The sequence below is a fragment of the Rhinolophus sinicus genome, linkage group LG07 (assembly GCF_036562045.2).
Source record: "Rhinolophus sinicus isolate RSC01 linkage group LG07, ASM3656204v1, whole genome shotgun sequence".
Taxonomy (NCBI): domain Eukaryota; kingdom Metazoa; phylum Chordata; class Mammalia; order Chiroptera; family Rhinolophidae; genus Rhinolophus; species Rhinolophus sinicus.
In genome coordinates this window covers 50,083,147-50,109,827 of record NC_133757.1, presented here as the reverse complement: position 1 = coordinate 50,109,827, position 26,681 = coordinate 50,083,147, and the positions used below count along the sequence as shown (strand labels likewise).

At 39.3% G+C, this 26,681-nt stretch overlaps 1 protein-coding gene across 4 annotated transcripts; it reads left to right on the top strand.

The window, feature by feature from the left end:
• The first annotated feature begins 954 nt into the window (after positions 1 to 954).
• PLA2G12B (phospholipase A2 group XIIB) lies at positions 955 to 25,916 on the top strand. Of its 4 annotated transcripts, none has more exons than XM_074339575.1 (4): positions 955 to 1,298; positions 19,869 to 19,957; positions 22,604 to 22,769; positions 22,952 to 23,111. In XM_074339575.1, exons 1-4 carry the CDS (start codon positions 1,088 to 1,090, stop codon positions 23,008 to 23,010), a joined length of 525 nt encoding a protein of 174 aa, XP_074195676.1. In that variant the 5' UTR covers positions 955 to 1,087; the 3' UTR covers positions 23,011 to 23,111. The 4 variants fall into 4 exon arrangements, with proteins under 4 accessions (XP_074195676.1, XP_019601573.1, XP_019601574.1 ...); XM_019746014.2 differs by lacking the exon at positions 22,952 to 23,111 and adding an exon at positions 25,355 to 25,916 and having other exon boundaries at positions 957 to 1,298; XM_019746015.2 differs by lacking the exon at positions 22,952 to 23,111 and adding an exon at positions 25,358 to 25,916 and having other exon boundaries at positions 959 to 1,298.
• The last annotated feature ends 765 nt before the right edge of the window (positions 25,917 to 26,681 follow it).

The window sequence follows — 26,681 nt, the reverse complement described above, 5'->3', positions numbered from 1 at the left end:
TAAAAATGCCCCACTAGGCCGGCGACACTTAGGAGCTCTGCCAGGTTATTGCCACACGCTGACGACAAATATCCTCACCATCAGTACAGGTGTCATTGTTAACCTACGGCCATTGGGGTTTATCTGAATTTTTTTTTTTTTTTTAAGATTTTATTTGGGAAGGGGAACAGGACTTTATTGGGGAACAGTGTGTACTTCCAAGACTTTTTTTTTCCAAGTCAAGTTCTTGTCCTTTCAATCTTAGTTGTGGAGGGTTCTGTTCAGCTTCAAGTTGTTGTCGTTTCAGTCTTAGTTGTGGGCCCTCCAGCTCACAGGTCCAGTTGCTGTTGCTAGTTGCAGGGGGCACAGCCCACCATCCCTTGTGGGAGTCAAACTGGCAACCTTGTGGTTGAGAGGACAAGCTCCAACCAACTGAGCCATCCCGGAGCTCAGCGGTAGCTCAGCTCAAGGTGCTGTGTTCAATCTTAGTTGCAGGGGGCGGAGCCCACCATCCCTTGTGGGAGTCGAGGAATTGAACTGGCAACCTTGTGGTTGAGAGCCCATGTGGGAATCCAACCGGCAGCCTTCGGAGTTAGGAGCATGGAGCTCTAACCGCCTGAGCCACCAGGCCGGCCCTCCTGAATTTTTTTATACATCCTCCTGAACCTCCTTAGAGACCATGTGCAGGTCACTGGCTTAGAGGTGGTGATAGGACCGCAGGACAAGCTCTTGGGTCAAGAGCCTGTCCCCAAAGGGCCAAGCTTGTAACTGACCAACAGGTTAACAAGCCGGTTGGGGGCAGAATTCCAGTGGCTGCACTGCTCATGCCTCCAGGAAGCTGAGCGACATTTCCCTCCTCTAGGCTCTGGAATCCACTTTGAAGTGCTTTCTCACTGGCCATTCCCCCAATGCTTAACCTTTGCCCTTTCTAATTGCCCTGATCTCATCCCAACCTCCATGGCTTGTTTAAAGTCCACCTCTGGGGAACACACAGATTGAGTGTTCCAGATAACCCCTTTCTCAGTCCTGCCTTGCATCAGGCTGGCAGGCTGTGTACCTAGACTTCCTGGGACAGTGGCTGGGGTTTGAGCAGAGACCTGGCTACAGGATGAAGCTGCCCACCAGCTTCTTGATTTTGTGGCTCAGCCTGGGGGGTGGCCTGGCACAGAGTGACACCAGCCCTGACGCAGAGGAGACCTATTCAGACTGGGGCCTTCGGCACATCCGGGGCAGCTTTGAATCCGTTAACAGCTACTTCGATTCCTTTCTGGAGCTACTAGGAGGGAAAAATGGAGTCTGTCAGTACAGGTGCCGGTACGGTGAGTGCACTGTTTCTCTTCCTATAAAAACTATTACTGGTGGACCTGCGAACAGCTGGTGCTGGGTCACAACCAGTCACACACTATTTGCTGCCATCCACCTCTTAGATCGGGCTGCCAGATTCAGCACATAAAAATATAAGACACCCAGTGAAATTTGAATTTCAAATAAACAACCAACAATGTGTTAATATACTTTAACTATTTGGGACACACTTATGCTGACAAATTATTGGTTGTTTATCCAAAATAAAACTGTGTATGATATCTACAGATTGCTCAGGGATGGTACTGGGGAACTCAGCTTTCCTAGTGTTGTTTTTGTATGGAGCTGCTTGAAAGTCAGAGTTTATCAGAAACACTATTTGAAATGTTAAGACTTTAAGAGTGTTGACTGAGGTCTAGTGTGTTGGCATCGCTTCCAGTTTATATTTTGCTTTTTGTCCTACGAAGAAATGAATTCCCTCCTGAAATCACTAGTCTATAAAAATGATAACTTTATGGATCAAATGAATCACTTAACTTCGCTGAGCTTTGTGTATTGTATCAGGCACACCAACTCCAAGAAGCTTTTCAAGACTTGTTCCCTGGGGCCATTTTAATAAGTTTGTTGTGAGGTGGTACTTCCAGAAAAGGCAGCATAGGTGGGGAGGGAGAATATGAGCGGTCTCTGTGAGGAGATCCTAGGGATGCAAACTGAGGCTGAACATTCAGAGAAAACCCTGCCGGAGGTGAAACAGCTTCCTCAGTCACTCTGTGCTAAGCTCGGAAGTGGCTTTTCCTGTTTTCCTAATGCTGTTTGCACCTTCCTTCCAGCTCTGTCAGTCTCTAATGGGCATCAATCTGCTGACTGTCCCCTGAGAGCTGTCCCTACAGCTGCTGCCTCGACAGCAAGGTCAGGCCTTCAGTAGGTACCCTGACACTGCCCCTCAGGCCTGGAGCCCGATGTAGAATTGTGAATGGGCAGGAGCACTGTCTTGCCTCAGGTGTAGAGAGGGTACCTGGGAGCCAGGGTGCAGCCTGGTTGCCAAACAGGAGCCCCAGGGGCCAGTTCTTCCTTCCCCCTGCACCAATCCATGTAATGGGGACAGAGCGTGGAGATCTAGACCTCACAGCTGGGAGGGAGGGGGCAACTTCAAAAGCACACACTGTCTCATAGGGCATTGGTTTTATGGTTTAGTTTATCAAATGTTCCATCATGGGATTAGAGATAAACATGGAGAGTCAGTTTAGCCTAGAAAGAAAACACTTGAGAAATGCTTTCTCCAGACATTCAACAGATAGAACTCAGCTTTGAGAGAGACTCAGAAAAGCTACACACTTGTATAGTCCCTCAAGCAGTTCCCTCACTCCCTTTTAGTCAGGAAATAGCTTCCTTAAAAACCGAGAGTGACTAGGAGGCAATGGATGGTTAACCACTGCTCCAGAACCAAGTTTTGCAACATAGAAATTTTAACCACATACGGATATAATGAGAAAGGATGCCGCGTCAGCTCTAGGAAGGTTCCACAGGGTAAAAAGCCTGGTCTATCGCAGGACTCACCTGGACCCCTAGCCACATCTTTGTCCAAGGTGGCTTGGACCAAAACAGAGATGCCTTGTCACTGGACTGTGCTCACCTAGTTTGCACGGATGGCACAGGAAAGGAGTTAACTCAATTCACGTATCAACAACACAGGTGCTCTTTTTCTGCCTAGAGGCAGCACAAGATTTAGGCCTGTGGTTCAGCAAACAGACAGCAGGGATTTTTTTTTTTTTAGGAAAACAAGAATCAAATCTCTCCTTCTCTAGCAAAATAGCAGTAACAGATTTCAGCAAATTTCTGTTGCACTGGGCAGGGTCAGTGTCAGCAGCCACTGGTGGGGGATGGGAATAGTCAACAGAGATTGCAGGAAAGTAAATAACTCCACTTACTCCGCAAAACAGAACCTGTTTAAAGGAGGGGCCTGAAAAACAGAGGAAACAAGAGGTTAAGCCTTGTTACCTTTGGAACCAAGTGGAGCTGAGAACCTGGAGACTGTGCCCAAACGGTACAAAATATCTTCTCTGATTGATTGTGAATCAAACATTCTTTCGAATAGATAACACCTAATAATTAACTGGCTCTATGCGTTGTCTGTTTGCTTTGTGTCCTGCACACAGTGCTTCTTTCTTTAAGGCAATGGTTCTCGAACTCATCTGAGCTTTTATTTATTTATTTTTTTAAAGATTTTATTGGGGAAGGGGAACAGGACTTTATTGGGGAACAGTGTGCATTTCCAGGACTTTTCTCCAAGTCAAGTTGTTGTCCTTTCAATCTTAGTTGTGGAGGGTTCTGTTCAGCTTCAAGTTGTTGTTCTTTCAGTCTTAGCTGTGGAGGGCGTAGCTCAGCTCCAGGTCCAGTTGCCGTTGCTAGTTGCAGGGGGCACAGCCCACCATCCCTTGTGGGAGTCAAACCGGCAACCTTGTGGTTGAGAGGACATGCTCCAACCAACTGAGCCATCCGGGAGCTCAGTGGTAGCTCAGCTCAAGGTGCTGTGTTCAATTTTAGTTGCAGGGGGTGCTGCCCACCATCCCTTGCGGGAGTTGAGGAGTTGAACTGGCAACCTTGTGGTTGAGAGCCCACTGGCCCATGTGGGAATCGAACCAGCAGCCTTCGGAGTTAGGAGCCACCAGGCCGGCCCCCTCATCTGAGCTTTAAGTCCTGTGGAGGGGCTTGTTCAAACCGTAGGCTGAGCCCCCACCCCTCCTGTTTCTGGTTGGGTAGGTCTGCGGAGGGGCCAGGAAATTTGCATTTTAAGGGTTCCTAGGTGATCCTCAGCTGCTGGTCCTGGGACTGCACTTTGAGGGGAAAAAATCCTGCTGTTATAGGCTGCACTCTTTCGCCAGAAGGAGCAATTAGCAACAGTCTACAAGAAAAAAACAAATTCTATTTTATAGGTATTTACTTACTACTACCAGTCAGACCTTGGAGACACAATAAAGCGAGTATCACAATAAAGTGAGTTGTAATCTTTTTGCTACTAAAAAAAATGCAACACCTGTGAAGCACCATAAAGTGAGGCGCAATAAAAGGAGGTCTGCCTGTACTTAAAGCAGTGGTTCTCGACCCTGGCCCTGCACCGAGGATCACCTGGGGCGCTTTAGAAACTCCTGCCACCCAAACCAATTCAATCGGAATGTCTGTGGGTGGGACCCAGACGTGAATATCGTTAACATTTCCCAGGTAATTGCAAAGTGCAGCCAAGGTTGGGAGCACTATTTAAGAGGTCATTCTTGGAGAACCTCAGCTCATAGGTTGCTCAGACAGGAAAAGGTGTGTTTGTATCCTGGTAGCCTACTATAGCGCGTCCACCTTGCTTTCCACACTTCTTTTATCTACAGCAATTCGTTTTCATGTCAACACACAAAATCCGGTCAAAGGAGCAGACTATAAATATAAGGAGATTCAGCATATCCTGTATCAATAGCGTACATAGGGCAACTGGTGTAAGGAGTCTGCACTGATGTGAATGAGATTCCCTCGTCCAGAGGGATCCTGATACAGTGGGTCTGTGGTGGGACCCTGGAACTTCACAGGTGACCCCTGGACCAGACTGAGAGAAATACTAATGGAGAAATCATGGGTTTGAACTGGGGTGTGGTGGGGAATCCCATTGTGAGTGACCTTAGGCAAGTTACCTAAGTCTCTCAACCTGTGTTTCCTCATGTTTATAAATAACACTAATAATACCTACTTTGTAAGGTTGTTGTAAGAATTAAAGATAATACCGAGGGTACCAAAAAAAATGTATACACATTTTAAGAAAGGAAAAACTATTAAAATTGTAATACTCAATATATACTGATAACAAAAGTTGAATACAAGTCATATTTGACTTCTGCAATTACAAGAGGTGCTCAAAGTGGTTACATCAGCATCCAGACACTTCTGATTATGGCAAACTACTGCTTGGGCAAAGTTGACCAAAGTGTCCCCTTGCATACATTTTTTGGGCACTCCCGGTATATATAAAGAACTAGTGCTATGTATGGAGCATCACAGGTACCAAGCGCATTTTATAAACATTATATGAAAGACAATCTGGTGAACAGGTTACCTGTACATTCAGATTCTTCCAGTTCTGTTTCACCATAAAGTAACAATACAAAATACAGACATTCTAGTGGCTGAACAACAGCCTCTCAGCTTCTGGAAGAAGTCATTGAATGATGGCTTACGTGTTCTGGGCCTTTATGAACGCTCTGGAGGAGGGTCTCTGGAGCAGAATGTCTGTCTTATAAATCATGATTAAAGATATTGTCTGTCCACACTGTCACACTTGGATAAAAGGACCTCATGATGAATTTCTTATTGGGTTTAATTCTAAGAAACAGTGTCTTTAAATATCAGTCTTTTTTTCTTTTCTTTTTTTTTAATTTCAAGAGATCTTTTTATCTGTTGAAATCTTAGAGCAAAATTTTATGAACTTGTGAATTCATATATTCTTCCAGGGAAAGAATTCACAGCCTTCATCAGATTCTTCCGGGGGTCCACAGCCTGACAAAAGAAAACAGCTACTGGCTTAGTGGCAAAATGGTTCCCATGCTAGGGTGACCAACTGTTGCGCTTTGCTGGGGACTGAGGGAAGGGGTGGGGGTTTCTGGGGCACAGGGCTTTCAGTACTAAAACAGGGACCGTCCCAGGCAAACCAGGTCAAGTTGGTCGGTCACCTTACCTCATGCAGTTAACTTAATCTGTTTTAGCGACTGAAATAGGGTATTGCGTCAATAAAATTGTCCCAGTTCTGCTTTGTTCCCTTGATGTGTAACTCATTCTGTATTTGAGTATTTCTGGAAGTTAGCAGGATAGACATTTCAAATACATCAGTGCTCTGCCTCCTTAGTAGATCGCAAGTGGAGCACAGAGTTTCTTCTGCCGGAAACAGCTGGGTGGGGAGAACAGACACACCCTCCAGGGAAGACTGAACCCTTGACCTGGGTAATAAAGCCCCAGAAGTTTTTACTGTTCTTTTCAGTGACAAAACTGGGCCCCAGAGGCAGTGCACACAGCTGCAGGTAGGACTCTTGGGTTTCGTGGCTAACTCTCTTCCAAAATCACTCTGATTTTTCTGTTTCGTGTTTTAAGTGTTTTATGGTGTGTCACTTTATTCAGATGTTTTTAATTTTCATTTAAGATTAAGTCTGTCAATCTTTTTCTTTATGGCTTCTGATGTTTTTGCCTTGCTTAGAAAACCATCCTCACATCAAGATTACAAGAACATTCTGTTATTTTTTTCTCTGGAAGGAGCCATAGCCATTAGGTAATAAGTGAGTATTGCTGTGTTCCAATAAAACATTTTTATGGACAGCTAAAATTTGAATTTCATATAATTTTCTAAATACTATCGTTGTTTTGACCATTTAAAAATATAAAAACCATTTTTATCTGGCAGGCTATACAAAAACAGGTGATGGGCTGGACTTGGGCCACGTTTGCCAAGCCCTCAACTGCAGGATCAAGTTGTCAGCCTCCCATGTTTATATATAACCAAAACCAGAAAATAAAGTTAACTTGTGCATTACTGATGCCTAGACCCAAAACATCAGACTGTAAATACTCAACACAACTCAAAACTACTCAAACTATAATTTTTTTTTAAATTAAATTTATTGGGGTGACAATTGTTAGTAAAATTACATAGATTTCAGGTGTACAATTCTGTATTACATCATCTATATATACACAATGGAATACTATTCGGCGGTAAGAAAAGATGATATAGGAACATTTGTGACAACATGGATGGATCTTGAGAGAGTAATGCTGAGCAAAATAAGTCAGACAGAAAAAGCAGAGAATCATGTGATTTCACTGATATGTGGTATATAAATCAAACTATAATTTGAGCATATAGTATATTACTTCCACCTAGACTCAAACCATCAATCACCTTTTTCTCAGAAATTGTACTTCAAGTTTTGTTCCTAAACAGAATTGCCGCAGCTATTATAAAATATTAAACACAATAAAAATAACCTACATCAATAGCAGGCCAGGTGGGAAGTGTCTATGGTTGGCATTCCATTATCTTTCAAACTGGGACATCAGAGTTTTATCCTTTGTTAAGTTCTCAAGTGCCAAAAAGTCAGAGGGTAACCCAAGAACCTACACTGAGTCTGCTGCAAAAGCCCTGTATCAGCAAAATTATTAAAGAGATAAGTTTCACCATCAAATGCAGACATTTGTTTCTTCATTAAAAATTTTTCTGATTTCTTTAAAGCTAGTATATGTACATTTGTAAAAGAACCATCCAAAGAAAAAATAAAATCATTATAATCTCACCTCCAAGATTAAATACATATTTGATCATATGGCATAGAATGATTATTTTCGTAATTGTAATTTGATTAATATTTAATACACTTTACGGATTCCTCCACTCCCAGTGCTTGTGACACACACACACTGGGTTAGTAGAGTTATCAGTAGTAAGTTATATTTCTCAAGACCTTGCAAAAGTAATACAGGGATTACTGGTGGGCTGGCAGACTCCATCAACAAGTACAGTACCTCTCCATTATAAATGAGAAACGTTGGGTAAAAATAAAACATTTGAAAAAAACCCACACACACTCAAGCTAGAATGAAATAAAGGGAGACCTTCAAGTTCCAGAAATAAAGAGAAAACCCAGAGGCTAAGTGAGCTGGAGCTGACGCTGTGCCTGTAGCCCGTGGATTTTCAATCTGGAATGTACATAGATTCCAGGCTGAGGATTGGGCTATAATGCTCATACAAAGAGAGGGAAAGTAACTTCACCTTTCCCAAGAATTGGGAAGTTAGAACTGGACAGGATGCATAAAGCTTAGAGCCTGAGGAACTGCCCAGTCTGTTTAAAAAAGATTAGAAAACCTCTACCCAATATTCCAAGGAAGGAGCAAGGATGTTTTCCATCCACCTGGAGCTGGGACTTGAAGGAGAAATAGGGAACACCCACTAAAACAATCACTACACCAAGCATATTCCATGCACAGGTGAGGAATCAGAAATTCACATAAATACTGGTGTCTCAAGTATCTTGAAACTCCCAGAGACATGGCAAAAGCAATTGAGGAACTACTCTGTAGTATGTGACCCAGGGCACAGGAATCCTTTAGAAAAACAAGCCCTTCTGAAGATGAGCTCATACTAAAAAATTATACATCATGTGAAAAAATAACCCACCATAAAGGAGAGTCAGTAGACATTAAAATGAAAGGCTTATCCCAGGGAATGGAGAGAATAATATAATATATGAAAATAGTATAACATAATATAATATAACAAGAACATTTGAAATTACTGAAGAAATAAAAGGAATAGAAAACATTAAAAAGTCAATGAAAATTAATATATAGATTTAAAAGAAGACTTAAATAGTATGCTAAGAAATGAAAATTATAATTATCGAGAGAAAAAACTCAGTGGATGGGTTAAATAGCAGATTAGTCAATCTAGAGAGAATTAGGGAAATGGAAAATAGATTTGATGAAGCTAGTCAAAATTCAGTACAGGGAGAGAAAAAGATGAAAAATATGAAAGAGAGGTTAAGATATCTGAAGGACAGGATTAAAAAGATTCCCCATTCAGTAATGAGTCCCAGGAGGAGAATTCTCCAGAGATGAAAGAAACCCAAGTCTTCAGATTGTTCCAAGCAGGATAAGGATATACCATCCACATCTAGATACATTGTAGTGAAACTGTGAGTCTATGGAGAAATTGGAACCCTTGTGCTTTGCTGGTGGGAATGTATTAGGTTGGTGCAAAAGTAGTCACGGTTTTTGCAATTATTTTTAGCCTTTTAAACCACTATTACTTTTGCACCAACTAATAAAATAGTGCAGGTGCTAAAGAAAACATGTTGATAGTTCCTCAAGAAGTTAAACATAGAATTACTACATGAGCCAGCAATTCCACTCCTTAGTTATATGTACCTCAAAGGATTGAAAACAGATATCTAAACAGATACACATGCACAGTTGTTCATCCCGTGTTTCCCCAAAAATAAGACCTAGCCGGATAATCAGCTCCAATGCGTCTTTTGGAGCAAAAATTAATATAAGACCCGGTATTATATTATATTATATTATATTATATTATATTATATTATATTATATTATATTATATTATATTATATTATATTATATTATACCGGGTCTTATAGTAAAATAAGACCAGGTCTTACATTAATTTTTGCTCCAAAAGATGCGTTAGAGCTGATTGTCCAGCTAGGTCTTATTTTTGGGGAAACACTGTAGCAGCACTTTTCACAATTGCCCAGAGATGGAAACAACCAAAATGTTCATCAATGAATGGATGAACAAACAAACTGTTGTATATCCAGAGTATAGAATATTATTCAGCCATAAAAAGGAATAAAGTACTGATACATGCTACAGAACAGATGAACCGTAAAAACATTATGTTAAGTGAGAGAAGGCAGTCATAAAATGTTACAAATTGTATGATTTCATTTGTTTAATATCCAGAATAGGTAAATCCCTAGAAACAGAAAGCAGATTAGAGGTTGCCAGGGATTAGAAGGTGGGGAGAATGGGCATGGGCCTCCTTTGGAGGGTGATGAAAATGTTTTGGAACTAGACAGAGGTGATGGTTGCATAACATCATAAATGTATACTGAATGCCACTCAGTTGTACACTTTACAATGGTTAAATTTATGTTTTGTGAATTTCACTTCATTAAAAAAGAAAATAGGTAAATTAGACTTCATCAAAATTAAAAACTTTTGTTATTCAAAGAATACCATTAAAAAGGTAAAAAGACTATTGAGACATCATCAAAATGGCGGCGTGAGGTGAGCCTCTGTAAAGCGCCCCTGGAATTTACAACTAATTGAACAACTATAACTCCACAAAGGACTCCCTGCACAGCAGACAGGCAAGACGAAGAGGCCCACTACTGAATTCACCTAAAGGTGGGCGAATTGCGGGAGTGGGGGAGGAAGGAAGAGAGAAGTGTGGAGACTGAGCCGCGTGGGTGCAGGACGCAGACCTAGCTCAGTGCTCCGAGCTCACTGCATCCCGGAACTTCCGCAGCTGCGAGAGAGGGAAGAACTCGGGCTGCTAGGGCTCCGCTTATGGCCCACAGGGCTGAGGGGGCAGCATATAGCACGGCTGAACCCAACGCTCACGGCAGAGACCTCGGAGAAAAGACTGAGGGAAGAAGGCTGAAAACGGTGGTTTAAGCCCTCACTGCCGAGCAGAGAACAGAAGCCTTAGGCACTGAGACTAGCCGCCCCCTCCCTGCCCTCCCAGAGCTCACCCCGCCCCCACCTGTCCCATGCTAGAAGCAGAATAGTAGCAGTGTCAGATCAAAAGAACAGAATATTTGCTGTTCTGAGAACTGTGGACGGCAGACACAGATTCGCAGCCCAACTAGTTCCGGCAAAGGGGAGGGAGCTGTGAAAGCAGGACCAGCTCTGGTGGTGGTCGCCACCATTGCTCTGGGCCACCTCTCACAACTCAACCCGCCCCTGGCCCCACCTATCTGGGTGGATCCCTGCAGGAGTAAACAGAACTGCTGAAACATACGGGCTCTGAATCTGGTGCAGGAAGAGCTTGGAACTTCAAAAGCTCTCTGCATACCCACACGGACACTGCATCCTGTGACCCAGGCGAACTATTAACAGAGGAGAAGCCCATCTCCCAGGGAATCTCCCCATTGTGTGAGAAGCAGGAATAGTGCAGAGAAAACATAGCACTACCGTGTGAGAGAGAAAAAAAAAGGCTGCAGTCGGAGAGAAAATAAAACATTCTACCAACAAGTACTGGAAAACAAAAGAAAGACCTCTTCCTATCAACCTGTTGCAGAAGCCACTCCTGTAGATGTCTAGGAAGAGAAATAATAAATCAGTAATTGCCATGAATAACCAAGGCAACAAGACAGCTCAGAAAGAAAGTGAAAAGTCTCCAGAAAAGGAACTTAAAGATATGGAAATATGTGACTTAAATGACAGAGAATTCAAGATTGCAGTTCTGAAAAAACTCAACGAGATGCAAGAAAACACAGAAAGGCAGTTTAATGAACTCAGAAACACAATCAAAGAACAACATGAGCATTTTACGAAAGAGATTGAAATTTTAAAAGAACCAAATAGAATTTCTGGAGATTAAGAACTCAATAGAAGAAATTAAGAATGAAATAACCAGCTTAGGTAGTAGAGTTGACCAGATGGATGAATGAATCAGTGACATCGAAGGCAGAAACCTGGAAATTACACAGATGGAAGAAGAAAGAGACTTGAGACTTAAAAGAAATGAAAGAACTCTACAAGAACTTTCTGACTCCATCAGAAAGAGCAATAAAAGAATAATGGGCATACCAGAAGGAGAAGAAAGAGAGGAGAGCAGAGAATATATTCAAAAAAATTGTTGATGAGAACTTCCCAAACTTGTGGACAGAACTGGATCCACGAATCCACGAAGCAAATAGAACACCTAATTACCTCAATCCCAACAGGCCTTCTCCAAGGCACATTGTATTGAAGCTGTCTAAAATCAACGATAAAGAAAGAATCCTCAAGGCAGCCAGGGAAAAGAAGACGGTAACCTACAAAGCAAAGCCCATTAGATTATCATCAGATTTTTCAGCAGAAACTCTACAAGCCAGGAGAGAGTGGAACCAAATATTCAAACTATTGAAAGAGAGAAATCATGAGCCAAGAATAATATATCCAGCAAAGATATCCTTTAGATATGAAGGAGGAATAAAGACCTTTCTAGACATACAGAAGCTGAGGGAATTTTCTAATACACGACCTGCACTACAAGAAATACTAAAGGAGGCTATTCGACCACCATCAACAGGGACAATTTGTGGCAACCAAAACATAAAAAGGGGGATAGTAAAGGCCTGAACCGGAATATGGGAATGGAGAAAGTAAGCGTGCTGAAGAAAATGGAATACTCTAAATATCAAACTTTCTTTTACATAAACTTAAGGGTAACCACTCAAAAAAATCCAGAACTGAAATATATACTGAAATAAAAGAAGAAACAGGGAAACATCATAGAATACCACCACACAGAAATAATAGACAACAACAAAAAGGCAAAGAAACAATGGAGACACAGCCTTACCAGAAAACTAAAGATAGAATGACAGGAAATCCTCACATATCAATAATCACCCTAAATGTAAATGGACTGAACTCACCAATAAAAAGGCACAGAGTAGCAGATTGGATCAAAAAACTAAACCCAACCATATGCTGTCTCCAAGAGACACATCTCAGCTACAAGGACAAGCATAGACTCAAAGTGAAAGGGTGGAAATTGACACTCCAAGCAAATGGTACCCAGAGAAAATCAGGTGTAGCCATAATGATATCAGATGAAACAGACTTCAGGGTGAAAAAGATAACAAGAGACAAAGATGGACATTTCTTAATGGTAAAGGGGACTATACAACAAGAAGACATAACAGTCATCAATATTTATGCCCCAAATCAAGGAGCACCAAAATATACCAAGCAACTACTAACAGAACTAAAGGGAGAAATTGACCAAAACACAATTATACTAGGGGAACTAAATACATCATTGACAGCTATGGATAGATCATCCAAACAGAAAATAAATAACGAAATAGCAGCCCTAAATGACACATTAGATGAAATGGACGTAATTGACATATATAGAGCACTTCATCCTAAAACATCAGACTATACATTCTTTTCTAGTGTACATGGAACATTCTCAAGGATAGACCATATATTGGGACATAAAATCAGCCTCAGCAAATTTAAGAAGATTGAAATCATACCATGCGTATTCTCTGATCACAAGGCTTTGAAATTGGATATCAACTGTAAAAAGAAAGCAGGAAAAAACACAAATACATGGAGATTAAACAACATACTTTTAAAGAACAACTGGGTCAAAGAAGAAGTTAGAGGAGAGATCAAAAGATACGTAGAAACAAATGACAATGAAAATACATCCTACCAAAATTTTGGGGATGCAGTGAAAGCAGTCTTAAGTTGGAAATTTATATCATTACAGTCCTATCTCAAGAAACAAGAAAAATACCAAATAAATAACCACATGTTACACCTTAAAGAACTAGAAAAAGAAGAACAAGTGAAACCCAAGGTCAGCAGAAGAAAGGAAATAACAAAAATCAGAGCAGAACTAAATGAAATAAGAACAAAAAGACAATAGAAAAAATTAATATGACAAGAGTTGGTTCTTTGAAAAGATTAACAAAATTGACAAACCTTTGGCTAGACTCACTAAGATAAAAAGAGAGTAGACACTAATTAACAAAATCAGAAACAAAAAAAGGGGAAGTTATCACAGACACCACAGAAATACAAAGGATCATCCAAGAATACTATGAAGGACTATATGCCACCAAATTCAACAACCTAGAAGAAATGGACAAGTTCTTAGAAACATATAGCCTTCCAAGGCTGAACCATGAAGAACTGGAAAATCTAAACAGACCGATCACCAGTAACGAAATTGAATCAGTCATCCAAAACCTTCCCAAAAGCAAAAGTCCGGGACCAGATGGCTTCACTAGTGAATTCTACCAAACCTTCAAAGAGGATCTAATACCAATCCTGCTCAAACTCTTCCAAAAAATTGAAGAAGAGACAGTACTCCCTAACTCATTTTATGAGGCCAACATTACCCTGATACCAAAACCTGGTAAGGACAACACAAAAAAAGAAAACTACAGACCAATATCTCTGATGAATACAGATGCAAAATCCTAAACAAAATTCTAGCAAATCGAACACGACAATGTATTAAAAAGATTATTCATCACGACCAAGTGGGGTTCATCCCTGGGGCACAAGGATGGTTCAACCTCCGGAAATCCATCAATGTGATACATCACATAAATAAAATAAAGGACAAAAATCATATGATTATATCAATTGATGCAGAAAAAGCATTTGACAAGATACAACATCCATTTATGATTAAAACACTTAATAAAATAGGTATAGAAGGAAAATACCTTAACATAATAAAGGCCATATATGACAAGCCCTCAGCTAATCTCATAATTAATGGTGAAAAACTGAAGCCCTTTGCTCTACATTCAGGAACACGACAGGGCTGTCCCCTATCACCTCTGCTTTTCAACATAGTGTTGGAAGTCCTTGCCAGAGCAATCAGGCAAGAGAAAGAAATAAAAGGCATCCAAATTGGGAATGAAGAAGTTAAATTATCACTCTTTGCAGATGACATAATGCTATATATAGAAAACCCTAAAGACTCCACCAAAAAGCTATTAGAAACAATCAACGAATACAGTAAAGTAGCTGGCTACAAAATCAACGTACAAAAGTCCATCGCATTCCTATATACTAACAATGAAATCTCAGAAAAAGAAATACAGAAAACAATTCCTTTTGCAATTGCAGCAAAAAGAATAAAATACCTAGGAATAAACTTAACCAAGGATGTGAAAGACCTATATGCTGAAAACTATAAGACATTTTTGAAAGAAATTGAAGAAGACACAAAGAAATGGAAAGACATTCCGTGCTCATGGATTGGAAGAATCAACATAGTTAAAATGGCCATATTACCCAAAGCAATATACAGATTTAATGCAATCCCCATCAAAATCCCAATGGCATTTTTCAAAGAAATAGAAAAAAGATCATCAGATTTGTTTGGAACCACAAAAGACCCCGAATAGCCAAAGCAATCTTAAGAAAAAAGAACAATACTGGAGGTATCACACTCCCTGACTTTAGCTTGTACTACAGGGCTACAATAATCAAAACAGCATGGTATTGGCAGAAAAACAGACACATAGACCAATGGAATAGAATTGAGAACCCAGAAATAAAACCACATAAATATGGACAGATAATTTTTGACAAAGAAGCTAAAAACATACAATGGAGGAAAAACAGCCTCTTCAATAAATGGTGCTGGGAGAATTGGAAAGCCACGTGCAAAAGAATGAAACTGGACTGCTATCTGTCACCATGTACCAAAATTAATTCAAAATGGATCAAACACTTAAGCATAAGACCTGACACAATAAACTGCATAGAAGAAAACATAGGTACTAAACTTATGGACCTTGGGTTCAAAGAGCATTTTATGAATTTGACACCAAAGGCAATGGAAGTAAAAGCTAAAATAAACAAATGGGACTATATGAAACTTAAAAGCTTCTGAATAGCAAAAGAAACCATCGACAAAATAAAGAAGCAACCAACTGAATGGGAGAAGATTTTTGCAAACAGTGCCTCCGATAAGGGGCTAATATCCAAAATATACAAGGAACTCATGCAACTCAACAACAAAAAAACAAACAACCCAATTGAAAAATGGGCAGAGGACCTGAAGAGACATTTCTCCAAAGAGGACATACAAATGGCAAATAGACATATGAAAAATGCTCAACATCACTAATCATCAGAGAAATGCAAATCAAAACCACAATGAGATATCACCTCACCCCAGTCAGAATGGCTATCATCAACAAGACAAATAGTAACAAGTGTTGGAGAGGCTGTGGAGAAAAAGGAACCCTCATACACTGTTGGTGGGAATGCAGACTGGTGCAGCCGTTATGGAAGGCAGTGTGGAGGTTCCTCAAAAAATTACAAATAGAATTACCATATGACCCAGCAATCCCTCTCCTGGGTATCTACCCAAAAAATCTGAAAACATTTATACATAAAGACACGTGTGCTCCAATGTTCATTGCAGCTTTGTTTACGGTGGCCAAGACATGGAAACAACCAAAATGTCCTTCGATAGATGAATGGATAAAGAAGTTGTGGTATATATACACAATGGAATACTATTCGGCAGTAAGAAAAGATGATATAGGAACATTTGTGACAACATGGATGGATCTTGAGAGTATGATGCTAAGCGAAATAAGTCAGACAGAAAAAGCAGAGAACCATATGATTTCACTGATATGTGGTATATAAACCAAAAACAACAAAAGAACAAGACAAACAAATGAGAAACAAAAACTCATAGACACAGACAATAGTTTAGTGGTTACCAGAGGGTAAGGGGGTGGGGGGTGGGAGATGAGGGGAAGGGGGATCGAATATATGGTGATGGAAGGAGAACTGACTCTGGGTGGTGAACACACAATGGGATTTATAGATGATGTAATACAGAATAGTACACCTGAAATCTATGTAATTTTACTAACAATTGTCACCCCAATAAAAAAAAAAAGTACAAAGACAAGCCACAGAATAGGAGGAAATATTTGCACGATATATCTGACAAAGACTTGTAGCTAGAATATATAAAGAACTCTTACAAATCAACAATAAAAAGACAAATAACCCAATTTTAAAATGGACAAAGACAAATAGACATTTTCCCAAGGAAGAGCTATGAATGGACAATAAACACATGAAAAATATTCAATAGTCACTAGGGAAATGCAAACCATGAGATACCACTTCACACCCACAAGGGTGACTATCATTAAAAAGGTAGATAAGAACCAGTGTAGGCAGGATGTGGAGAATTTGGAACCCTTACACACTGCTGGTGGAAATGCAAAATTGTGCCACCGTTTTGGAAAAGTCTGGCAGTTCCTCCTAATGTTAGTTACCATATGACTCTGCAATTCTAATTCTATGGAAAATGAATATTGTCCACACAAAAACCAGTATACAAATGTCTGTAGCAGCATTATTCATAATAGTCAAGAAATAGAAATAAACCAAATGTCTATCACATTTCCTGGCAATAAAAAGGAATGAAGTACTGATATATGCCACAACATGGATGAACATGGAAAATAGAAAATAAACAGAAGCCAGACACAAAATGCCTCATATTGTACGCTTCCGTTTATGTGAAATGTCCAGAATAGGCGAATTTAAAAAGACAGAAAGTTGATGAGCAGTTGTGTAGGGCAGGGGGGAGGAAATGGAGAGTGACTGCTAACGGGTATTGGGTTTCTTTTTGGATGATAAAAATGTTCTAAAATTAGATTGTGGTAATGGTTGCACAACTCTGTGAATATGGTAAAGCCTATTGAATTATAAACATTAAATGGGTGAATGTATAATATGTAAATTATATCTCAAGAAAGTTTCATAGAAAAAATGTAATGAAAAAAGAGACCCAAATCATAATGGCAACCACAATAGTTATGTATTGTTGATGAACAAGTGACCCCAAAACTTAGTAGCTTAAAATAACAAGCATTTATTATATTGCACCATTTCTGAGAGTGGCTCCGTTGGGTAGTTTTGGCTCTTGAATTTCTCATAAGGTTGTAATTGTGCTGTCAGCTGATGCTGCAGTCCCTGAAGATTTGACTGAAGCTGAAGGACCTCCTTCCAAACTCATGTGGCTGTTAGCAGAAGGTATTAGTTCTTTGCCACATGGACCTTTCCATGGAGCTGTTTGCAACATGGCTTCTCCCAGAGTGAGGGATGACAGAGGATGAGAGAGAGAGCATGCAAGTCCAAGACAGAAGTTGTAGTCTTTTCTAACGTAATCTTGTAAGCAACATACTCCACTTCTGCCATGTTCTCTTGGTTACACAGACTACCCTGGGACAATACACAAGAGTATGAATAACAGAAAATAGGGATCACTGGGGCCATCTTGAACCACCATCTTGTACACATGTTGTACCATAGTAACAAATACCCAAACCGACTGTGGTGGAGACTGCTCATTGTCCTCTAATATCCTTCCCCTTTTCTGTAGTAATAAGCCACTCCTCCCAACTTTAAGCTGGGCTCACGGATGCCTCCACTGAATAAAAACTTCATTTCCATTGCCCACCTTTGCAACTAGGTGTTGCCATTTGATTAAGGTCTGGCCAAAGGGAGGTAAGAGGAAGTGATATGTGTAACATTAGGGAGTGTGTTTCTTAAAGAGAGGGGTTATAACCCTTCTACCTTCTTCTTCCATCCTGCTGCTTATAATATGGATGTGCTGGCTGAAGCTCCATCCTGGACCACAAGAGCCAGGGCTACATTCTAGAGCTGGTAGAGCAAAAAGCTAGAAGCAGACTGGGTTCCAGGAAAGTACACATTCACTATATCACCCTTATGATTTTTAATCTGGATTTTTATGAGATTTGCTTTCTTGTGTAAGCATCTGAATAGTCCAGTATGTAGGAGATATAATAGATATATGGAGAAAGTTATAACACTCTACTGAAAAACAAAAAAGAAGGCTAAGTAAATGGAAAGCTATTCTATGCCCATGTTTGGGAAGACAGAATATTCTAAGAAAGTCAGTTGCCTCCAAATTAATCTATAAATTCAATGTATGTCCAAGCAAAATCCTGACAATTTCTTATAGAATGTACTAAGTTGACTCTAAAATTCATATGCAAGAATAATCAAGACAATTTTGAGGAATAACAAGGAGAAAGAGCTTTAAAGCTCAGACTTAGTATCTGAAAATTAAAACAGAAAGATGGGGTGCAAGGGAGCTCCAACTGTACTTGTAACACTTAATTAAACAGAAAAAAAATGATAGCACGTTTGGCAATGTTAACCTTTATTATGTTTGTGTAATGTGTTCATGTTTGTTTGTTTCTCTGAATTTTCTTCAGTTTTGAAATATTTCATAATAAAAATAACTAAAAATAAAATACTTGGTAGGTGAAAATTAAAGAAAAGGAAGAAAAAAGAAATGCTACGTGCCTCACTCTGAGGATTAATTCTTAGCTTATTTCCTTAGTCTTATGCTATGTCTGTCTTGCGTTCTCCTAAAAAGGAGCAAAAGAATATGAAGAAGGAACATGGGCTTCAGAGATAAACAGGAAATCTGGATTTACATCATACTTCCCCCACTTACTATATGACTTAGCCCCATTTTCCTTATCTGGGTAATAGGATAAAAATACTCCCTGGAGATGACTGTCCTGAGGTCATCTCAGGTCAAGGTTATTTTTATCTATGATGACTACCATTGACACAACTGACAAAACTTCCTTCTACATATTTGCAAGACCATAAAATAACTCAAAAGCCAAGTAGGAGAAACCAAGAAATTCAAAGCTTTTAAGATATCTTCTACTTAGTTCTATGATACAAATACCTAAAATACTGCATGGGAGTGTTTTCTTTGACCTTTGGTCAGTAATGCTTTGTCTATATTTGTGAAACCTTGCAAAATTTCCTTTCAGTTATTCTGGAAAATATTTTGTGGGTACTATTATAATTCTGACCCCTGAAGTGTCTGATCAGGTAGAGCTCCTTTTTCTGTGCAAGGAGTGGTGCCTTACAGTAGATGGAGAGGTAGCAAACCTTGAGTTTTTGTTCGGTTTTGCCAAAGACCTTCTCTTCGAAGTCATGCACTTAAGAAACATTAGAATTGTTAGGAAATAAATACTCATGAAAGTCTTAGAGGTTAGGAGAAAAAGGCCAAACTTGCTGAAGGTCATTATTCTTTCATGACATCATTACCATCACCATGTAATTTGGTTGTGAATATCTGCTGAGGAACAACGACTTTTAAAGGAAAAACTGAATATGCTTTTAGATCATTTTTCTTTGATGAAGGTTCCCAAATACTTAATTTCTAAATATTTCTTACCGCTTCTTTCCTCTCTTTCTCCTGCTAGGAAAGGCACCAATGCCAAGACCTGGCTATAGGCCACAGGAGCCCAATGGCTGCAGCTCCTACTTCCTGGGTCTCAAGGTACCAGAAAGTGTACGTACCACCAACATTATTTTCTTAGTTGATTAGCTTTAACTAAGACAATATCCAAGAGATATCACTGATGGAAGTGGTCACTTATAAAATATAGTTGAGCAATATAATAAATGGTTTTAAATTGGATACAGAGGACGGGAGACAATTTTTTTTTTTTTAAAGTATCTGATTTCCTTTTCTCAGAGGCAGCTGTCCCTAAGACAAGCCCTTTGAAATTACTGCTGCAAACATCAGCCGAGCTTTAGGGGATCAAACGTAACAATATGAAATAGATTTGAGAAGTCTGACTTATTTACATTAGTGAGGCTTTCCAAGGCTGTGCTGGAGCCAGCTGGTACCGACCAGTGAGAGCTGATTGCTGTAGTGTAGGCAGGAATTTTCACATCGGTAGTGTCAAATCAGCTATGTTTGGAGTGTTAACACCATAGAAATCTGCAAATACCTACCTGCAACACACACGCACATCCAGCCTCTGGCTAAACATTTATCATCACACTGCTGACCATTTCTCAAACTGTTGGGCTCCCCTAAAAACAAGTAGTAAGTTAGCTTCTTTTAAGACTTCTTTAGAAAAGAGGTTTTATATAAAATGTAGGTAGTGGGGTTTCATATCCAAACTGATTTTGAATTATATCTTAATCAGGCTAAACTTCTGTTTTCTGATGATTCAGAAGATTTTACTTTGTAATGATTTTCTAAGCAGCATAATGTTTATTCTTCTAACTGAAACCCTGCTCACCCATATGGCATTTTTGTACAACTTGGAAAAAGGTCCCCTTTTTCAAGATACTTTTTCTCCACTTGTCAGAAATTTATCTTAATATACTGATTTTATTACAAAGGAAACTTGACTGCTATTGGCTAGTTGTTTTTGTTAATAAATATATAAATCCATGATTTCTTGTGGGAAGGTACCCCCTTAGATATGATGCTCTTGTGTAGTGCGCAACCTGCACAACTGTACTCCCAGCCTTGTCCTCAATCATTGAGAAGAGATCAGTGATTTCTTCTGTGTATCGACACAGAAGAAAGATAATCCTTTCAAATATATATTTATATTAGAATAACCACCTATTTTCAGCAAATATATTTTACTAGATATCAATTTAGTAGCTCGGGAAGTGGTAGGCACTCTCTTTTGAAAATAATGTCATTTGTTTATCGATACAACTATCATTAAGAACTAGTTCAAGAATTTCCCATTTAGTTGAATTGAATGATAGCCTCTGTACTCATCTAATTCTCAGTTACTTCTGGTTGTGATATATTTTTCATTTTAGGGGTGAAATAAAAGCAAAGTAGTTTACTTCAGATATCAGGTGATGGGAATTTACCCAAAATTGCAGAGTCCAGGCTTTTGCCTAGTCTAATAATGAGTTAGTTACATTATCTCTTAAAGTAATAATGTTTATTTATTTGTTTTGCTAAAGGGCCATTTTAAAATGCCAAACTCCATATTCCGCTTTCAGTGGCCTTGGAATACAAGTTCGAATAAGAAAACACTTTAAGGACTCAAGGGGAAAGGATTTATAATAGCTGATAAATCAATCCCAATCATATCCTGAAACCAATTTTCACAAATTCCATCCAAGTCCAAGTTATATTATTAGAAAAGCTGCAAAAGATTCCAAGATGCTCTACCTATGTCTAGACCCACCCTATTCTCATCTATTGTAGGTACCATAGAAAATTACTCTTTGTATCATGTTCCTTCCTTGCTTAAGAGTGTTTATCAAATCTAACTAGTTACTTTGGAAGTCAAGGCTATCCATCAGCTAACCCTTCTCCCTAATTAATGAAAACTTTTTATATGTATGTATTTCCCTGCTAAGACCCTTGAAAGACTAAACTAACTGACTTGTTCACATATGATTTGCTCATTATTTCCTTTCTTTATCTGCTATATTCTAAGTCTACCCCTGTCTCTATTAATCCTTCATCCCACATTTTTTCAAATTCTCTAAAAAAACAGTCCTGTGTGATACCTCTATAAATGGCATTCTATGAACTTCCTCAGTTTATGCCACAACATTTACAATTGTTTATAGGACACTTAAGAAGTGTGTGTGTGTGTGTGTGTGTGTGTGTGAATATTGCTGTTTGACCATATCCCTTGTGGTCAGGCACTCTGGGTCCTATCTCAGACTCTGCTCCCAGCACAGAGACATATACACACCCTTATAGAGGGCTGGAAGGGTTGGGTCTCTGATAAATGCTTGTGACCTCTTGATGAACTGAGGCTAAATTTTTCATACTTCTGAGCTTTGGAAGCCTTTGCTCAAACAAAATCTCACATAAGTTTCAGTTGAATTTGGAAGTCTTAAATCTCTGCTGTCTTGACTAACCTTCTGATTTCTATCTTCATCACCACAGTGGCCTGTGAATTAGAAAATCTAAAAGATCTAAAAGAAAAAGAGCTAAAAGAAAACGAAGAAAACCAGGAGACTCAGAGTTATTACATCATGATAACTAAATCATGACCGAAACTTAGCATCCCGATGTATTCTCTCAAGTCACTAGTGTTTCTCAGTTGATCTGAGTATGTAACAGGAATTTGAGAACTAGCTCATTAAAACAACGTGGGCAAGGTTGCCTAAGGTCCTTGGTCTCAACGTGGCATTTTCTTCCTTCTCTTTTCCCCAGATGGACTTGGGCATTCCAGCAATGACCAAGTGCTGCAACCAGCTGGATGTCTGTTATGACACTTGCGGTGCCAACAAGTATCGCTGTGATGCAAAATTCCGGTGGTGCCTCCACTCTATCTGCTCTGACCTTAAGCGGAGCCTGGGCTTTGTCTCCAACGTGGAAGGTAGGTATCTTAAGGGCAACTACTTGTGAGCAGGGAGTTTTGTTTCTCCCTGTAGCCAGAGCCCCTTTACTCAAACAGGTCATCAAAGCTCACGGAATTTTATAGAACACTAAACAATGCAGGGAAAGGCTGAAGGAAGACGCTGGGCACTCTTTTGCTAAAGTTCTTGTTGTTTTGCCCAGGAACTGCTGGCGCCACTCCTGATGGATGGGGCCACACCAAAGCCTTCCCAGAGATATAAAAATGTATCCTTTAAGACGGGAGAAAGAGTTGCCCAGTTGGCTTTAGTTGTCCATTCCACTGTTAAATAATTTTCCATATAAAAAATTATTCTGTATAGGACCACTTGGTTGGGTTTATGCCCCCTTTTTTTCTTATTTTGTTCTCAGTCAGGGAAATAATTTTTTTAAAACCTACCTCTTTTTTTGTGTAGAGGTCTATATATACTTGAGGATAATTATTTTTAAACAACTGCTTAGCTCTCCAATTTCTAGCACTGATTCTGTAATTTCTTTTTCCTATTCGCTTTAGGAAAAGTTTTAATCCCTCAGTTTCTGAAGCCAGAACATTACATTCAGGTATTAGCATTATATATTTTTAGATGGTGATGTTTGAAAGTCAGGCTTATAAAGAGCTGACTCCATGCCACCGAGAAGGTCAGTAGAAAGAATCTTAGATCTTGTTCACAGATCAATGTCTAGACTGTTGTCATAAAGTGAATCTGTGAGGGCTTGAAAATATGACTAATTAATTAGGACCTGTAAAAGGGAGTATCACTCTATCTGCACCTACAAAGAGTGAGTAGTACCTGTTGCTAATCTAGAGTCAGGTCAAGTTACTTCCTCCAAGCAATGTCCTATTGATTCTGTCTCCTAAATATCTCTGATAATTTGCCTGGTTACTGCAAATTAACCTAATTTCTGAGTCCCATCCAATTTATTTTCCCCATAGGGACTAGATATATTTTTATACCACACAAACCTGGTCATCTTCCTCTTCTCTAGGATTAAACCCACCTCCTTAGAATGACATACATATCCCTTTCTAGTGCATCCCTAGCATATCTCTCCAACATCAACTTGCTTATTCCTGATTTCTCTCCTAATTTCTGCCATTCTGAATTACTTGCGTTGGTGACCCATATCTTTTTCTTCAATTCCCTCTGCTTGCGACACTTTCATCATTCATTTTTTGTTATTGTTGAAACAGCTTTATCAATAGTGAAAAGCTGAAAGCTTTTCCTTTAAAATCAGGAACAAGATGGGGTGGCCAGTTAGCTCAGTTGGTTAGAGCGTGGTGCTGATAGCACCAAACTTGCCAGTTTGATCCCCACATGGGCCACTGTGAACTGGGCCACTGTGAGCTTCTTAAAAAATAAATTAATAAATAAATAATAAAATCAGGAACAAGACAATGCCGCCCACTCTCACCACTTCTATTCAACATAGTATATTGGAAGTCGGAGCCAGAGCAATTAAGTAAGAAAAAGAAATAAAAGTCACCCAAATCGGAATGGAAGACATAAAACTGTCATTATTTGCAGATGACATGATATTATTATATATAGAAAACCGTAAAGATTCCATGAAAAAACTGTTAGAACTAATAAACAAATCATTAAAGTTGCAGGATACAAAATCAATATACAAAAATCTATTGTGTTTCTATACACTAATAATGAACTATCAGAAAGAGATTTTTTTAAAAAAATCCCATTTACAATTGCATCAAAACGAATAAAATACCTAGGAATAAATTTCACCAAGGAGGTGAAGGACCTATACAATGAACACTGTAAGACACTGATGAAGAAATTCACAAATAAGTAAAAAGATAGTCCATGCTCATGAATTAGAAGAATTAATATTGTTAAAAATGTCCATACTACCAAAAGCAATCTGCAGATTCAACACAATCCCTATCAAAATTCCAATAGTAGGTGTTCTAAAATGCCTTCCATAATATCCCTTATCCAAAGGGGTAGAGACCCTTACTGTGGGCTCCCATACCATCTTGGGATTATTTCCGTTATGGTGCGGTGTAATCATCTGTTTACCTGTCTATCCTGTCCACTTCTTTGTCCAAACTGTGAGGTTCTTGAGTTATCTCTTTGGTTTCTGTATTCCTGATGTTTAACAGAGTGGCTGACCAACATATTCAACAGGCACACATGTTTTTTTCGATGAGTGAATGGTTATTCATCTTACCCTTCAGCAGGGAAAGCTATAGGAAACACAGCAGTCTTATCGGAGGGAGTATTCTGCAAAAATGGTAAAATTTCCACGGAGTGAGTACAGTGGTATGGGAGAATCTGATTGCTAACCATGGTTTTGACCTGGAGGCCCATAAAAGGAGGGCACCCCAAAGTGTATTCTGCTCTACTAAATTGGATGGAGTTCTTCTGAAAAATTTTCGTTTAAATATACACATACTCTTTTCCTTTTAATTCTGTTTTTGGATGACTGCCTCTACTTTCCTCTGGGTATCATGACAATCTTGGAAATACATTGTGTCTTTAAAATTACTCATAATACTTGGGAGTAGTCTATCTATTAAACTTTATATTTCTCTACATTTTCTTCAAGTAGCCTGTGATTCTTTGGTTGACACTGTCTTCAATACTGTATGGACCTTGGGCTGCCGACCCTTTATGAATAGTCAACGGGCAGCCTGCATCTGTGCAGAAGAGGACAAAGAAGAGTTATAAGGAAGAGGAGATTCCTTTTTTGGTTTTGAGTGACACCACAGCTGTCAGTCTTGGAGATGATAGTGTGGCAGATGTGTCTCATCCTTTCTTCCAAAAGTTTGGGTACCACAAAGCAGGAGAAAGGAAATATTCTACAGCTGAAAAGTGCGTCCCATCCCCTGAGGAGAATTGGAGAAAAGACATGGAGTGATTTGAAGGCCACTCTTCACTTTAACACTGGTCTCCCCAACCAAGACACATTTGCCTGGAAATTCAGTTCTTAGTTTAAAGACTAAAATAAAGACTAAAATACTTGGATTCCTGGACTTGATAATTATATTCATAAGTGAAATTTTGGAGAGTCCAACCATTTGGGAGGCAATGACTTTCCTCTGGTCCGTGTTTGAGGTGCCTGTAAGCATCTCACATTTAATAAAGTATACTTTTTAGAAAATTTGAAATGAGCTGAATGTATTCCATTATCACAAGTATGCTTCCATGTCACTTAGAAGAGAACAGAATCCAACCTGGTAAGTTCCACCAATGATAACAGTTATTTCCACTGGTGCTGAAGAGATAAGAACGGGTTGTCAGACGCTTACCTGGTTAAAGCCAATGGAGGTGGTGATCAAATGGAGTTAGGTCTCTGAGTTTCCATTTTTTCCTTCAGTGAACTATTCCTGTTGATATTCCCAATTACTAGGTGGTCTTCATGTCATGATAAGATCTGAGAAGCACTTGGTAAAAACTGCCACAGAAGATAGCTAGGAAAAGTCCCTGAAATCTGAGGGGAGTGAGAGACAAATGGCCATTCCCTCAATAGTGGTTATCAACTCTGTGAATCACCTGAGGAGCATAACAAAACAAAGAATCTCTGGGGGTGGTATCTACCTATAGGCATACCTTGTTTTATTGTGCTTGGCATTATTGCGCTTCAAAGGCAAGACCTTCCACCAACAAAAAGATTATGACTTGCTATTTACCATTTGGCCCTTTACAGAAAAAGCTGGCCAACCCCTGATCTAGATCATTTTTCTCCTTTCCCTTCCTTTTGTTAATTCTACTGGTTCCATTAAGAATTGTTGATTGTAGCCATTTCTAAAAAGCAAAAACAAGAAAAACTGTGTTTTGACCTTATATAAACTCATGAAATTAATTGGCATATTAAGAAATTGGAATTAACTGCATATAAAATTTATCTCTGTGGTTTATGATATTTATTTCAA